General features: G+C 41.5%; 1 protein-coding gene across 3 annotated transcripts in view; it reads right to left on the bottom strand.

Moving 5' to 3' along the window:
• RAPGEF5 (Rap guanine nucleotide exchange factor 5) overlaps positions 1-18051 on the bottom strand; it is a gene marked incomplete at its 5' end in the record, with an annotated part of 214139 nt that overhangs the window by 53924 nt on the left and 142164 nt on the right. For 2 of the 3 annotated variants that reach the window (XM_082846352.1, XM_082846354.1), the window contains 2 exons: positions 13054-13142; positions 13608-13726. In XM_082846352.1, the coding sequence (XP_082702478.1) occupies positions 13054-13142; positions 13608-13726 (208 nt within the window). The remainder of the gene's footprint in view (positions 1-13053; positions 13143-13607; positions 13727-18051) is intronic. The other variant, XM_082846353.1, reaches the window with a different exon arrangement.

Here is an 18051-nt window from a genome sequence, read left to right as displayed (position 1 = left end):
CCTTGAATTGCCGAAGATGGCCCTATGACGTCTTTTTCCACCTATGCGCATGCTACAGTTCCTTTATTCCTACTCAAATTTTGTTATTTTGTTTTTATTTTCTAGCAAACACCTGGCAATAGCAAATAGCTATAAGAGATCAGCCAATTTACTTTTCTAAAAGTGGAAATGACAATCACATGGAAGGATTAAGACAGTCCACAGATTCATAATGTTTTTAAGATATTTTAACGACCAATTATACATATTTATATTTTTAAAAATTGAAATGTAAAGGCAGAAAGGAAAACAATTTTTTTAAAAGGTCAAACCATAAAACTCTTCCTTTTCTTCTATATAAACTTCTCCATATTAGATACTGAAAACCATTAGTCACATTACGTTTTGTTCACTCTTTCCCAAATCAAAAGAAGTGACTTGCATGTCAAAGTCTTGGCTATCCCTCACCTCAGTTATCACCTGTCAGCCCAACATCTGGATCAACAGACCATTAAACATGTATCAACTGTCACTGGCCAAGATATTTTTGCCTTTTGGCTAAAGGCACTCATACATATCCCTTGTCTCAAGTGGTTCTAAGAAGTCAGTTTTGTTTTAAATTAAATGTACTACTTACAAGCCTACGAACATCCTTAAGCCTTTCTGTTAGCAAGATTCATGGTGATTTGACTCACACAGGTATGTAATGGGTACATATGAGTTCTGAAATATCACCAAGAGTACAATAATATAATTATATAAAATTGTATACTATAATCTACTCTTAAAAGAACAAATTTACTTTGTGATATTGTTAAAAAAACTTCTTCAAAGCCATATGACATGAACTATTCCTTGGTATATGTTAAATTTATTTTATGAAAAATATTTCTAACAACTGGAAGGGAGAATTTTGGAGTGAAAAATGCAGAATTCTCTGGCATGAATTCAGGGGCTCAAATCACACAAGAAAGGTACTTACCGGTAAGTAAACCTTGAGAATTAAGAAAACATGAGATTATCTAACGTATAGCAGGGGGAAATATATTAAATATCCTGTGATAAACCATAATGGAAAAGAATATAAAAAAAGAATGTATATATAACTGAGTCACTGTGCTGTGCAGCAGAGATTGGCATAACATTGTAAATCAACTATACATCAATTAAAAAAAAAAGAATACATGAGATTAGTGTCAATAGTCACTTGTTGAGAAGCATATAAGACTTAATCCAAACCACTTTATAGGCTTTTAAAAAGTGATTATACAGCACTTTAAATTACAATGTGTTTATATTACTTTGAAGGGACAGAAATATATAGTTATGGCCTCGGGTCTAAAGTATCGAAACAAATTAACATAAGCTTCCATTCATAAAATTTCATGCCATTTTCCTCTTCTTTAGGAACCAAACTTTGATTTTTCTTGGGCATACTGCTCTCCAGATAGCTTAAAACCAAACCAAACAATACATTTCCCAGTCTCACTTGTAGCTAGATGTGGCCACAACTAAGTTTTGGTCCATGAGAAAGAAGCAGCAGCCAGGTGTGATGAACAGGTATGTTCTTAACTAGCTCCACCCTGCTACCTAGACTGTGATGCTATATTCACTTTGGTTCGTGGGATGCAGGTCAGACTCTAGGGACACTGGAACAAAGAGCTGGAAGGAATCTCACTCCTGGTTGATTTCAGAGGGGCCTTACCAGCTCTGGACTGCACTTCTTTATTTTTATTTTCACATGAGAGAGAAGTATACGTAACCTGTTTATGTCACTGTTCGAGATTTTCTGTTGTATGCAGCCAAGCCTGATAACCAATAATATATACCCACAGAAAATTTTCAGGAACTCAAACACATGATCAGTAATGTGGTCTTGTTCTCAAGTTTCTCAGCTATCATAAGCAGGGAACGTACATTTAAGGAGAGATGAGTGTTGTGAATTTATCCTGATCTCATTACTGTGGATTTGTAGAATGTGCTGATGAAGACACATTTGCCTTTTATGTTTTTGATTATTGTTTAAAAGAACAAACAACCTCCCCAGAAGACTGTCAAATAGTGTAAACTGTCATAATAATTCTGAGATACGCACTCACAACATGCCAATCAGCACTGGCAGAACTTGAGCTTACTAAAATCTTTCTACAAAAGTCATCAGTGGTAAATGAAAACGACTTTACAATGCCTTCAAATTCAGATCAAACTGAACTAAGACACAAGGAGTCACATTTCGTACGTTCCGTTCTTGGGAAAAGATCCAAAATTAGGATGAAAATATCTTCACCCTGTTCTTCTTTTTTTTTCTTAACAAAATCATGACACTGGATTTATGATATCTATAAGCCTGCTACACAAAAACAAGCTATGTGATATCAAGCAAGACAGGAAGAAAATCTGGGGGGAAAACCTACCTTGCTCTATGTACTATGTAAATCTTTCTTCATAACAAGTCTATTTAAGGCACATTCAAAGGGATGTAGCAAGAAGGAAAACACCAGATGCTTTAATATTAGAACTACCATCATGAGCCCTGATATATACAGCCACTCGCCTAAAACCCTGTTCACTTTTAGACTGAGAATTTAGGTAGAAATATCCAACCAGACATGAGATGGACAATTTTAACTGATGCTTTTCATCTTCACACTAAGTGAAGCTCATTTACAGGATTAAAAGATTTAAAACTTAGAAGACTGACCAAGTATCCTGAATGCTGAAAAGAAGGATAAGTCTGAAGCAGAAAAGGACACAGGATGGCTCTGAAAGTAATTTTCTGTTGCTATTTAGATTACAGCAAGATATTCTGGGGATTACAACAAGGTATTTTAGTTTTCCACCACACTTTCCTTTCACACATACCTACCGATTCTGTCTAATTTCATATTTATTTCTGAGATTTGGGGGAAGGACGGCCAGCCTAATAGCAGCCTTAAGCACAAGGCAAAAAAGCTGCCAACAGAATGAAAAGAATCGTTTCAATTGTAGAGCGAGAAGGCCCCAAGGGCAAAAAATGAGGATAATGGGAAATGGGAGGGGAAGGTTATAATGAGAAAGACTGCAAAAAGAAATGAGGAAAAGCTCAGTTATAGGTATGTTAAAGGCAAAAATTCTCCCACTTGAAGAACATTCCTTTTAGACATGTGCTTGTCAATTACAGCAATTCTGTGGCATTGCACCCTTTACATGAGGCCATAATTTGACTGAAACATGCTGTGAGAGATTAACATGCAGCGATTATAATCAACAAATTGCTATTTACTAGCATTCCTTCCTCACACTTACAAGACTATCTGAAATCCATACTCTTATATAGAAAAATCACTTTTTTCCCCATTTTCCGATAGGATGCTAAATTTTTGACTGAGGACGATGTCACAGCATTAAAAAATACAGACAAGAACATCTGATAATCTCACTTTAAATCCATCAACTGGAGAGATGACACACAAGATCTCTGAGGGAGAGAAACAGAGGGAGAGAGAAAAGAGAGTTTTTTCATCCTTTGAATTGTCTTAAGCACAGTCTCGAGTAATTTCATGTGCTGATGTTACATTAAAACTATGATTCTGCTAAAATTACTCGATTGTCAAACTGACTTTTGACACAGTATCTTGTCTCCAGAAATTTCAGAATGTGTTGCTTCTTTCAATTCGCTGCTCCAAAAATACCTGACTCACATCACACATTTAAACAAGTTTCTGGAAATACAGCGGGACGCTGGCAAAATCACAAGTGTTTCTACTGAAGTACAATATTAAATATGCCAGTGGACCCCAAATTCACTGAGAAAATATGGTCATTTTTAAAACTTTAAGAGTTAAGAACAGCATTTTCTTTTTAAAGAAATAAAAATCCATTTTCCTTTTAAAAAGAACAAAAAAAGAAATTTATAAGAACAAAAATCAGCACCCAACTGAGAAACTGTGCTACAGAAATTATGGATTATAGAACTATAGATAGAAAAATAGAAGTAGCAGCCTTTGTTCTTAAAGGGTATATATTAGAGAGACAAAATATAAAGGGAAAACTAAACAAAGCTATTACCTTTCTCAAACGCATCTTTATGAGAAAAACTACAAGTTACACTGGATTTGTGTTTAAAAAGCAACCTTTAGAGACTTCCCTGGTGGTGCAGTGGATAGGACTCCGTGCTCCCATTGCAGGGGGCCTGGGTTCGATCCCTGGTCGGGGAACTAGATCCCACATGCATACCGCAACTGAGGAGCCCACCTGCCACAACTGAGACCCAGAGCAACCAAAATAAATTAAAAAATAAAAATATATTTTTAAAAAAATTACAAAAAAAAAAGGGAATCTTCACCCTATGTCAAAGAGACTATACAGATTTAAGCCAATATCTTATTCATGTAATTATAAAACCGAAGACTATTCTACATGAACTTTGTGACTTATTAGAAAGGGCCTTTATATTTTACATTTAAAAACAGACTGTAATTTTATCTATTATGATTCTTTGAAAATTGACAATTTATGTACATATTTATGGCAACTCTCAGTGTACCAGAGTATTTTGTTATTTGTAATAATTTATCCACCAGCCATTCTAGGAAATTAGAAATTTACTGAACTACAAAGAAAGAAATACCTAAGGTTCCCCACAGTTGTCTACCTAAAAAGATGAGCACCAAATCGAGCACCTGAGTTGGAGGAAAAGCATTTTAGGGGAAGCAAAGAAAATGTAAATAAGGGGAATAAAGCAAATAAAATTTCCAAGGTGAATAAAGGAGAAAGTCCATTCATTTCTAAGCCTTCTGTTCTGGCTACAATTTACATAGGAAAACCCTCATGGTTTGGGGGGTTGAGGACATCACCAGCAGGACAGACTTCACAGAAACAAGAAGTCACATGTGTATTTCATCTAGAATATAATGTGTGAAGGAAACTTTCAAAGATCCTCTATCTCACTTCCCAACTCTAGGACACAGCCTTCCCTCTAGCCCATCAGAAAGTTGTTGATATTTTCCTTAGAAGTATTCAAAGAAGAAAGTCTAAAAACTCTTCTTAAGATGCACAAGTTTTTCAAAATCCTTATAGTCAGGAGACTAAAGATCTAATTTCTGAGGTAATTCTTGCCCCTTGTGTATTTCATTTTCCATTTCCTATCTTCAGATCCTCCTGAAATTAATTTCTCACAGCCCTACAATATTTCAGTTTGTTTCTAGGGTGCTCTAGACTTAGAGTTGAACTTTAAGTACTGGAAGACATCATGTGGAGTAAACATGAAAATGATGCGATTTAATAAATGCACTCCGATGATCCAGTCTCATTCGAAATGGGGACGGTATCCCTGAAAAGTAGGCTGTACTCCTCCTTACATCTTTATCCATTAAACATCTTCTTTTGCCCATTGGTTATGCTGTAATGAAAACTTCCACATTTTCACTATTAATCAGTGTACACTAATGACCTTATGCTTCATCTCTGTCTCACTGCATTTCACCTTGCTTCATTACCAACAAGAGTATTAATTAACCCACAATCTACTGGCAGTGTAAAAGCATCAATTCCCTTGTTATCATATATAGTATCACATGTTCAAAGGTGGTGTGAATAGATTAGTTCAGAAGATGAACACCTCAAATGAAATTCACAGTCATAATCTGATTTTTAACATTATCTGATGTGAGTGGTCTGATACAGCATCAGCTGCAACTAGGACCTCTTCCCCCACACCCCCTCTCTTGTGTAACCTTCTTGAAGCAGTGAGCCCACCCAGTGGCCACCTTGCTCACAGGTGGAAACCAAGAAGCAGGTCTTTGTGCTGGAGATTAGCTCCCTCTTAAGTGGCTACTGAAGCGCCTGATTTGGGGTTTACAGCTAGAGTCGAATGGGAGGTTTTTTATTTCAGTTCTGCCTTTCATTCAAGATTTTAGCCACTAGGCAAAAATGATGTCTAGGACACAGCTAGGAATACATCTGGGTTCACTTTCAGATTCAAATGACCACTCTATCTCTGAAGCAGCTTAGTTAACTTCTGCCTTAGCGTCTACGTCCATTAGATGGAGATAATCATCCCGTACAAGCATCCAGCTAGTGGAGGGGATGTTTGGATAAACAGCGTGGTGTCAGATCGTGGCTCTCAAATTTGGAAGGGGCCTCGGATGTCATGTGGTCTAAACTCTTTGATTTCATACATGAGGCAAATGAGAAAGAAATTTCTACACAATTCTAATTATCTCATCACTTAGTCAGTATTAATTTATAAAGTCTTCCAATGCTTCAATTACAATCGGCAAAAACATTACATTCTCCACATTAGCAATTAGGAGAGAAGCTAAGGGAACTGCCAAAAAACCAAACCAAACCAAACCAGAAGCACAGAGCTTATAAAGCAGAACAGAAACCAATATTCTAATATGAGCACTTTTACTCCTAGCGCTCTCTCAATGGCGCTTTGGGGATTTTCATTGTCACCGTGGATCGCTGTTTCAAGCCTTCGCTTTATCTGAAAACACAAGCCTTCGCTGAACAGTGGGGTTCTCATCTGCATCTGAGGCACACCCAGGGCAGCTGGAGTGGGTGCTAATGAATTTATTTAGTCTTTCGTTGATTTTTTCATCAGCATGTAATGCAAACAAAATTAACCTAACATTTAACACTGACAGTTTCATAAAGCTGAAAAAGACCTCGAGTGGCAACCTAGTCCAGTTATTTGTCTCTGAGAAAGCTACTTTCACAGGTCAAGAAGGTAAAAGGCTGACATCAACCGTTTCCCCGGATTGCGGAGTCTACGGCTCCTAGCTGTCGCCAGTACCATCCAGGGATACTTATACCTACTTCCAGCTCCTTTTATTTATTTTTTCAACTAAGTCTATTTCCTTTGGTTCTGAACTTTGCTGAATAGGACCAGACATTTCACATTCATTCTCTATACTACTTTAAACACATTAAAACATCCTCTAGCTTCTTCATTTTTAAAGACATGTGGATATAGTTCTCCCAAATTTGTGTCTATAATGAGATTGGTTATTTAGCACCACGAACATCCACTCTTTCCCTATTTGCTTTTTGTCTGACTCCCTCCACTAAAATGTAAGCCCCACGAAGGTAAGGAGTTTGTGTGTATTCTGTTTACAGCTGTATGCCCCACAGCTAGAACAGTGCCTACGTAAGAGGTCGAAAATATCCGCGGAAGGAAGGAATTAAATTTTTCTATGGTATTCATTCACCCGCATATAGAAACTGAACACTGAAATATGCACTGCTGTATTTGATTACAGAAGCAGTATGTAAAGTTAAAAGTAAAGGAATTACAGGGGGAGGGCTAGTATAAGAGCCAGGATGCAGAGTATTTCATCACTGGGGGAAAACCGTTGCTGCTTTTCTCTAGCAACGGACTGTTTCTGAATATCCCAAAATGGCCTGGTAGTAAAACTCTCTGCAAACGGCTATTACTGGTAGGTGATAAACCAAAGCTATTCTTTGTAAATGTTATAGCATAATTTCCCAAAGAAACTTAAAAAGTTTCCCATTGGACAAGGTTATACACAAACACACCTAAATCATCACCGGGTATGGCCACTGAGCCTTGAATTCCAAGCCTGCTAGCCCATCAACATTCTAACTACTCTCTGAGCGAGGCTGGAGAAACACAGCAGTAAGACAGGGCAACATGAAGTCAGGCCAAACCGCCTAAGCCCTTGTGCAAAGCCTAAGTGATGGTGAGGTCAGCACAAAACGACCGCAGGGTTAAGGTCTCCTCCAGATCTAGAATTCTACGGTTCTGTGACATATTTTGAAAGGAAAGGGGTTGACATAAATCTCTTTAGATCAAAGCATTTTAGTGATGAAAGATATGTCAGAACTCATCTCACATATAACTTGCTCAAGGTCTCAGTTTGGTCTATTAATGGAGCCCAGATCTGGGGACCCAAGGGTTCAGAATCTCATTTTAGTACCCTTTCTACTCTGCTGCGTGCATATTCTCCTTCCTTAGAACATCATTTCTTACAGAAGTAAGCGTTCTTGGCTGTGAGACTGAAGGACCACCCAGAGATCCCTGGAGTGTGACAGAACCCTGCAAAAATCCAAATGGGTTTTGTTCACTATACCGTCACCTCCTCATTCCAAGAACTGAGAGCTAACAGCTGTGTGGCCAGTACCTCCGTCCGCTCTGATTGTTTTCTTTTTTCAAAACCATTTCAGTGGATGGACCAGCAATGCAGGTTTGTGAATTTTGAACTCAGGTTGCAGAGGCTCTAGGGCAGGGACCAGTGGATATGAGGCTGGACACAGAGACCAGGAGAGGGAGTGGGGAGGGCAGGTGGAGGAAAGGAGAAATGACGCCCGTAGTTCTCAGGGGCAAATTGATAACTATTAGACACTTTGAATATGTCTCTGAAAAAAGTGGAGAGACAAAGTCACTGTCCTAGTTCTGTGGCTCTCACACCTGGCTACATATAGCTTCATCTGGGGAGCCTTCAAAGCCCATAACTCTTAGGCCCCAACTCGGGTCAACTGAACCAGGATCTCGGGGGTGGGACCCAGACATTGATATTTTGAAAAATGCCCTATGTGCTGCTAATGATACAGCCACAGATAAGATCCACTGGTCTATTATGTGTTACATACTACCACAAAAATAAAAAGATAGACCCAAGATAATTTTACATGCATGTTAATTGCACAAAATCACGGCGAGGCTTACCACCACCTAAAAACTTCCATGTCTACCCACCAAAAGGTTTAGTCCTGCAAAAGCCATGCGGCCGCAGCGTTATAAAGGTCTTGCCACCTGCAAAAGAAAGCCTAGAAGAGAAGCACCAAACATCTTTCCAGAAATCCTAAAAGGTAAGGAAATTAAGGAAGAAGTTCACCTAAACTGTCTTCCGTATTTCCAACGATCAGGAAAATGGCATTCTTAATTTTCCTTCACAAGAAATATGTATCAAGTATTTAGGATACGCTTGGTGCTGGAACGGGAAAGAAGATAAAAGAAAATGAAAAATGGCTTGCCTGCCCTAGCTTCACTCAAGGTTCCATCAGTGCAATGCCCCAAGAAAAGCCATTAAGCTGGCAATGGAGAATAGCTCTGGGACCCTATCAATGAAGTGAGACACTCCTATATATAAACCAGGTACTTTCACGGAGGTGGTTGCCTCGTTACAAAGGTAAGGGACTCACTTTCTCCATGATGTAATCAGCCTACTAGGTGCTGTTGAAAGTACACCACCCACACAGAGGCGTCCATGCCTTCCGTGGTCAAAGCAGGATGAGCAGACATTTCCACACTGAGTACACAATATACTGAACGATAACCTCATGAAGTAAAAACAGCCACACCTGGAAGAAAGCAGGCCGAGCCTAGTAAGAATCGGCTAATAGGCTTTACCTGTTCCCGCTACCTTATTCCCTGCTTGTTTTTTCTTGAAAACCTGTAATCATAAGCACATTTGCTTCAAAAAGATGAATAAAAACCCAAGACATGGGGAAAAAAAGGGGAGCAAATAATGTTATTTCCTCTTGTGCTTCCCCTAAGGTAGACTCATCATAATGCAGATGTAGAAAGAAAAGTCAGTAAGAAGGATTTTCTCTACGTATCCGTCTGATCACAGTGTTGTCCCCGGCCACCCCCCTTAGAACAGAAATCGTTATTCCTAATAGAAGCATCTCTAGACAAAACACATTTGATCCTTTCCAGAGACGGGGCTGGTGGTGGGGACCTGCTCCTCTACCCCTCCAGCTCCTCTATTCACAACACATTTTCTTGCTTCTTGCCTTCCTTGTAATTCTCCTGGGCTGGGAATGCCCAGTGACGTCTGCCCTATTTCTGGGAAGATGAAAGATAGAGCCGCTTGATTTTTCCCTAACATTCCAAACGCCTCAAGTCAGACCCTGAACCTCCAAAGAAAAGGTAATCTTTGAAAACAGCTTCAGTCCTTCAACGTTCACAGATAGGTATCCAGTTACCAGACTCAAACAGTTTTTCTATTTTAAACCATGAAGAATTATTCATTCATTCATTCATCCATCCATCCACTCATTCCAGATATTCCCAGGATGACTGTTTGTGCCTGGTAGTACCAGGGAGGACAGGTAGGCACATAGGGGATTATGAAAATAAGCATGGTAAGTGGTGTGTGGATCAAATCATTTATGAAAATCATTAGTAGGTTGCTTGTAAGCATCTCTAATGATGTTTTTTGCTTTTGAAAGTCAGTTTGATATGGTGATAGAATACTATATGAATTGTTGTTTGCTATTCCATTCTATTCTAGATTTGGTAATAACAAAAATACAGTATCTCTTATTTCTATTCCATTCAGTTAAGTAAACTTTTTTTCCGCTTGCATGTACACAGCAATTACTAATCACCTGAACCTGTCCTTTGCGAGTATAGGTCTCTTAGCCTATTGGGCCTTGCACCTACATTTTCACAATGAAGTGACTTCTGTGGGGAAGAGATGGAAATAACTTGCGTCTCTTGCTTGGTTAACTTCCCCAGCCTCTGGTGGGTACAGGAATGTAAGAATCCAGAACGGGCTCGTCCCAGCCTCCAGGACCGTTTATTCCTTCCCATGAATGCTTTCTTCCTCATTGCCATTGGGGCCATGTGGATAACCACCATATGGCCCCACCCGGCTCCATATGGCTCCATCTCCCTAAAAGGGGCGCTCAAGAACATAAAAACGCTGCTGTATACGTTTAGTGCAGCCCCTTCTCGTTTTCCTCCATCTGTCTTCCATATGTTTACGCGACTCAGACTCCTGCACACGTAGACCTTTTATAGTGAGGGTTGCCAGCCTGACCAAGATAAAGAACTAACATTCACCGCTGTCAGTGACAAGGGGCCCCAACTACTTTAAATATGTGACTCATTTAGTATTCAAACTAGAACGAACTCATAACCACTTTTCTTCACTTTGTAAATGACATTGATTTTATATTTCTATTTTTTTAAATGTTACCAACAAAAGCCACCCAGTGGCTCTTCTGTTGTATTTTCTCCAAGCGCTGTTCGTGAAGTGTGGAAGAACTGCATGTGACTTCCACTTAGGTGTCCCTATCATATTACACGTCAATCTCTCTCCAAAGTTGACTTTTTCATTTTCATAAAACTCTCCTTTGATCAGAGGAAGAGTTGTTACTGTTTTCCCTCTCAGGTGTCCCTGCAAACATCTGAAGTTTTACATGTGTCCTCTGCAAACGCTAAGGAAATGAGGAGGAATGAGGAGAGACTGACCCCTGCGGGGCTCTACCTGCCCGGCTTTGGCCACACCGAGTCGTGGTCCTTTTAGCTTTGCTCGGCACCTGGCAAGAGGGACACATCTGATCCCAGAGTTGGTATAATCGAGAAGAAACTGGGAATACCAGTCATTAGACAGCAGGTACAACACTGTTTCCCAGCAGGAGGCCACTCCTGGCATTAGTAACAGGAATTAGGGTGATTTCTCATTCCCAGGGGTAACTTGTCAGTGGGTACCTAGGCCATCTTTCACAAAAAACTAATGACAGTGAGAACGAAAGAAAAAAGAAATCAAGTAGGCCTAGTACTGGCTTCAGTAATTTCTACTCTTATTAATATGACTTAGACACAAAGTCCTGTGTTATAGAACTGCAGTGCTATTAAAAAGAACGCATTCAGTCCCCCAAACTGCTACGCACGTTCAAAGGTGTCCTCTTCGTGGCAGATAACTTGCCTGTAATCTAGTCCAAACCACCTGTGTAAAGCAGTCTGCTAACCAGTACGCGGAAAATTATGGCCAGTTCCATGATGACTATCTCTGATGAAGCAGAACACGGAAATAGTGCTCAAACGCACAAAATATTAATAGACAGACGTACAAAACCACCCAGCAAATGCCACAACAATACGTTTCTCTTTTAGCTTGTTTGTGTATAAATGACAACTATTCCTATTTTTCCCCAAACACAGATATGCAAAATAACGTTTTTGTTTGAATTTCAAGATCAAACAGTAACATCTATGTAGGATGCGTGATTGAGTCATTTTTGGCTTTTTTATAAAAACACTATTACATATTTCACACATCTTTGTTTCTCTTAACGTCCTTTATAATGCAGTATAGAGCCAGACATCAATTAAGTTCAGACAAAACTACTGGGACCCAAGGAAACTCTTGTTCCCACCTAAGCTGTCATTTCACAACCCTTCCTGCATGGGAAAAACCTAAGGAGTTACTTGTACTAATAAAACCAAAAATGCCTTTTATTGACGCAGTTGATATACTGCAAACTGCGGCATCACAGGTGCTATGGTGGCAGCAAAAAGTGCATTTTAGTCAGGGCATCAAGTTGCAGAATTCAGGCTACAGCCAGAGGCCTATTCATTGGAATAAGTGCTCCAGGCTGGAACAAATGATAAATTTTGCTTAAGAGAAGCAAGCACTGCCCTTGTGTGATAAAGGAAGTTTGGGTAGATCATGCAATGGTAGTGTTTCCAGAAGTGCAAGGGTGAAAAAGCTAAGCGGGTATTTTGCTCCCAGATTAAATAGAAAGGACGAGAAGCCTGATCAACAAGACTTCAGTGAATTACAGTTTCTGGTCTGAGAAGCTATGAGTATCATATCCTGCACAGCAGGGCTTGCTCTGAGCAGTTTGTAAACCACATGGAAAGAGGCAGAAGTTGCTGCTAAGCTAATAGCTGCTGAGTAGTTGCATTAATTGTTGACTTTTCGGCAGGGAGGCCACTCCCCCCAGCTCAGTGCTTCCCACAAGCCAGGTGCACGCTAGAGCTGGTAACCCCATCCCTCATATTCCTTCCCGCTGGACACTGGCTATTAAATGCTGGCCTCTCGCCAACTGCCTTTAGGTGAGATGTGGTAAAAACGGCCAGCGAAACAAGAACATCTGCCTTCGTATCATTTTCTTTGTACAGCTACTTCCCAGGCGGCTGCTTGGATCTACGTGCGTCCATTTACTGGATTTAAACAAAACAGCAGGAGGCTAAGGGGGAGGCCCAAGAAGCATATGCTGGGTCAGCCCACTCTGGTTTCAGCTACAGTACAGACGGAGGCTTTGCCCCTCTGGAAACGGACAAGGGCAGCCGCAGCTGTGAGTCTGGGAGCAGGAGACACCCCCCTGCCTTACCTGTTTCTTTGTCCTGGACTTCTTCCAGGTGCAAGTCATTCAAAAGGTGCTCCAAGATCTTCTCTGGGGTCCCGGACACGACCACGTATCTGTCGGAGAGCAGAGAGTCCACGGAGTCATCCTCAGTGGACGACTGTGAACGGCTGCTCCATTCTTCGTCCTCGTCCTCCTCGTCAATGTATTTGAAAGAAGGCACATCGAAGGTGGGCAAGGGCAGCTCTCGGTCTGAAAGCGCGGCAGAATCCTTCCTCTCTAAATGAGGGTCAAAGACTCTCAGCCGGGAGCTGCCCATTGTGCACGGCTGCTAACAAAGGCATCACCTAAAGGCGCAAAGATCTTGCCATCTCTGTCCTTTCACTGGGAACTGAGTCCATCTGGCTGCTAAGAGCTCTGCAGTCAGCTAGCACGCTGGGCTCGAGAGGCGGAGAAAAAAGGGAGGGAGGGAGGGAGGGGGGGATAGAGGAGGCAGAGAGAGCGAGTGAGATGGAGCGGGAGAAGGGGAGGAAGGCAGGGAAAAGGAAACAGGAGCACGGGGGCTGGGTGGAAAGTCTGACCTCCAATCACTCTCCAAGCTCCCCGCTTGGGGGGCTGGGCCGCAGCTCTGCACTTTCTTCAGCACCAGGACGTCCCGGTCTTGCTCTTTAACCTGAACGGTTGTCACTTCATCATCCTGCTTTCATTGCCGACGGGAGTGATGGATGGAAGAAGGAAAAACAGAGAGAAAATTTAAAAGGCCAAAAAAAAAAAAAGCTAACTAAAGCTGCACTTTCTCAAGTTGCTTTCCCACCTAATATCTTTACAGATTCAGAACAAATTAGGAATCTGGTCAAGGATCTCCCTCTAATGGTACAGGGTCCAGGCTCAAGTTGTATGGATACATAAAGCATTAGAAAGACATAAATGCTTTAAAGGAAGCTGGAAAAAAGAATAAAGTGGGGATGGGATTCAGAGTTCATTTTTAAAACTACCTGAATGATGTGAATTAAGAAATCCAAAGTTCAAAGTCTCAAAAACACAATATACTAATTGCATGTGTGCTATACTCTCTTTTACCTGGTTAATACTTCTTAAACTGCCACTATATTAAAATTAGAGAATCATAGAAAACATCATTTAAACACTAAAACAATGAGCAAGCCATATTAAGTAGACGTAGCAGATACAGATCATATTCATTTACATCACAGCCTTATTTTAAGGTGGGAAAAAAACTACTCATTCTATCATTCAGTTCATGTTTTACTCCCGAACTTGAGGTGGCCTTCATAGTTATCACGTACTTGTTTTGCCAGAATAAGAGCAAAAACGGATCTCTAGTTAGAACCTCATCTAGGCTGAAATTCGGATGTCACGGGTGAATGCACTGACTTTCTTCACCGCGGTCCCTTTTAACACGCAGAGAAGGCTGAACAATCATTCATTTCTGCACACACAGCTTCCACAGCCCAGAGCCTAACATGGCCCGCTGACGTGGCTCTGTCAGAGTCGGGCTCACTGCTGACCCAGCAGTGTGGAGCCGACCCAAGTGACACCCAAGTGACAAACGCTTCCAGACTGTGGAGTGTGAAATTCTCCTGATGGGTGGCGCCCAACCAGAGGCAGGTAGGGGCGGAGGGGGTAGGGAGAAACACATGTAGAAATATTTACCTTCTGTATTTCTGAGGATCTGAGCAAAAGATTGAAGCAAGAAAAGTTGACAGCAAAGAGGCTTCACCTTAAAAATTATGTTGCCTCTTTAAAAAGGGAAACACGTCCTAGGGTTCCTAGCATGCTTCTGTGTTTCTGCTCCTGGCAGAAAACCCTACCTCAATTAGGTACAAACACACAAAAAGAACATTTTCCCGCCCCCCGTTGGATAAAAAGTACTATGTCCTCGTGCCTTATTATCAGTTCCATAGATTTATCAGAGATGCCGATGTATTTATTCACCTTCCATAAGAATAGGAAGGCACTATTCTTGTCGTAATTGCCAACCAAATCAGTGGGAAAATGATGATTTCAACTCCCGGTGTGCTGATTCCTAAGAAAATGTAGTGACCTAGTCATTTGAGTCCCCCGAGATCTTCTTAAAAATACTAGTCATTCTAAACAGCAATATAATTTTAAGATCATCCTTTCTAAATCTCTTAGTGGCAAATAATTTTACTATGTAAAACTGATGTACTGCACTTCAGCAAGGTCAGACACACAGTTACTGTGGCAATTAATACTGGATATTCATTGTTAAACTCCCTGAGGATGGCAGTGTGACTCCTGTAACATGAATACCAATGTATAATTGCTATCTTTCATTTCTCCAAAGGGGTTCTTTTGTTATCCATGTGGCTGAAGTGAAGCAAGGTGGCTGGTGAGAGGAGCATAATATTGACAAAAAAAAAAAAAAAGGGTGGGGGCAGAATGTGAGTCCGGGATACTGAGACACAGAAACAAATAATTCAGTAAAGAGCAGGTTTGAAAGGACAAAAATCTTTCCCTAGCTTTCCTCTCGTCGTAAGCCAATATTCATTTTATATGAGCCTGCTGTCATTCTGAAGTACGTTTTACATTCTACGTGCATGTGATATATGGCATTATTAACCTCCGCGGGCCATGCACATACATATGGATGGGAAGGGCTTCTCTAATGTCTGTGTAACTAATATGTATTACAGGGCTGTGCACAGAGCAGCTACACTCTGCTGGGCAGGGGAATAGCTGAACCATACTGATGTACTATCAATAGCATCTTATGTCACAGTGATAGTTTCCATTTTGAAAACCTGTTAAAAAATAAAGAAGCAAAAAAGTAGAAAAATCAATGTATAAAAGGAGATGGAAGTTATCTAAAATTGCCGTGAAAACGTAATAACCGTATGTATTATACCCGGCTCTCAAGAAGGAAGGTGAAATTAACACCTCCTGACCAACCTATGTACCCTTATCTAACTGCTCTTCCTGAAAAACAGCATAAGTACCAGAGTTGAAGTTCTGGGTATGAAACTTTACTCTGGTGCTTGCTTGGTTAAGAATAAAAGTATTTAAAGAACTAATGACAAGAAATATGTTCAATGACAAACAGTTCATGAAATGCAAGGAAAGCATTAAAATGCTTAATTTATGGACAACCACTCAACAAACAGTGAGGGTCTGCTTTGGGTAAGGCACTGTGGCAGACACTAAGGGGCAAGCAGCGGTGAGTAAGACCGATGCCCTGCCCTTAAATGACAAGGTGATAGCTCCATAACAGGGTGAGTCTAACGTGGTGAGCTCCCCCAAGATGAGGCCACATGCAAGAGAGAAAGCAAAGGTAGAGAACCCATGCGATTTGACTGTCAAAGATGACAGATCAAATCCCAGATCTGTGGGTGAAAGAGAATGGAAATGCCATTAAAGGGCACAAAAAAACTGGTTCTGCTGAGAATGATGAACCTGGTTTCAGACAACTGATGTTTCAGTACTGATAACACATCATGTATAGATGTTTAGCAAGCAGTTAGAAATAGAGAACTAGGGCTCTGGACAAAGGCCAAGGACAGAGATAAATCTGTGAACTACTCAAGTTTGGGAGTGGATGAGATTGTTGAAGGGAAGCAGGACAGAAAGGGAACTAGGAAGAGAAAACATAGAAAGAAGGAGGAAGAGGGAGGGGATCAGAGTCATGAGGAAACCTACCAAAGAGATGACTAAGCAGTGAAACCAACAGAAGCCAGGAGAAGGTGGAGGGCACTGACTCAGGAGAGTCAAGGGCAAAGGCTGTCTGACGTTGTCAAATTCACCAAGATGAAGAGTCTAGGAGGAAGTGATGAGGAGACCACGATGGGAAGGCGAGTGTTGAGGTGTAAGCGGATGTGAAGGAAGTGCACAAACAGGTAAGACCGCCTCCTTGGAATTTCATGTCGAAAGGAAGGAGTCAGGCTGAAGAGGCTGCCTGGCTGGGGAAGTCGGCAAGGTGAGGGGCTAAGGAGAAGGGGCGAGAGATCAGGAATGTGCATGGAGGGTTTAGGCTACAACAGGATCGAGCCTTCCTCCTTCCAGAGAGGATCACGGGAATGAAGATGGGTGGAAATTTAGAAAAAAATTAGAGCAGGGAAAATAAGGTAGCTGAGGTAGACAAAATGAGATGCCTTCTATCATCTCCGTAGAGTGAGGGTTCCGACCATCTTCTGGAAGGGGAGGTTCCTTGGCCTGAAAACTGTTGGAAAAATGGCTTTAGGGGTTGCAACAGGGAATAAACAAGTTATGAAAAGAGGAATTGCCAGGCAGCTTTGTGCTGCTGAGGGTAGAAAAACATATGTTTATGGTTTTAGGCCTTCCTGCCAAAGTGCTCAGAAATCTGAGTCGGGGGGGGGGGGGGGGGGGGACTTCCCTGGCCTGGTGGTTGGGACTCCGCACTGCCACCGTGGGGAGGTGGGAGGGTGGTGCGGTGTGGCCCGCGGGTTAGATCCCTGGTCGGGGAACTGGGATCCCCACATGCTGCGCAGTGCGGCCAAAACAATTTTTTTTAATTTTTAAATTAAAAACATAAATTAAAAAAAACAATTTTTAAATTAAAAGAAGAGAAACCTGAGAGGAGAACAGCGAATGACGCCCCCTCTGCCCACCAGGGGAAGAGATCGGCGTAGGAGACACCAGGAGGGAGGGAGGAGAGGTGTTGTGGGCTGCCGTCAGCACACACGCAAAACAGCCCTTCTCCACAGGGCGTCTGTCTGGTTAGGGAAAGGAGTGCGCCAAGAGAGGAGCTGATAAGCGGGGGCCGAGGACAAGCCTTTACAGGAGTGAAGGGAGCAGGCAGGCGGTCGAGGAGGAAGCAGGTGGAGGCTTTGATCAAGGAGGCTGCTCTCTGAAGTGGGGCAGTTCAGAGCAGGGCAGACGGAGCAAGGGAGAAGCAGCCCCTAACACCTGGGAGCCGGCCTGGCACTCAGGCTGGGCCTTGTGTTCTCCTGTTAAATGTCACTGATTCTGCGAAAAATCAACATCAGATAAGGCCACTCTGTGACTGTGGTGGGACAACACAAAAAC

This window comes from Leucopleurus acutus, assembly GCF_964270905.1.
Source record: "Leucopleurus acutus genome assembly, chromosome: 9".
NCBI lineage: Eukaryota > Metazoa > Chordata > Mammalia > Artiodactyla > Delphinidae > Leucopleurus > Leucopleurus acutus.
The sequence above is the reverse complement of the archived record's forward strand: the minus strand, read 5'-3'. Positions and strand labels throughout refer to the sequence as shown.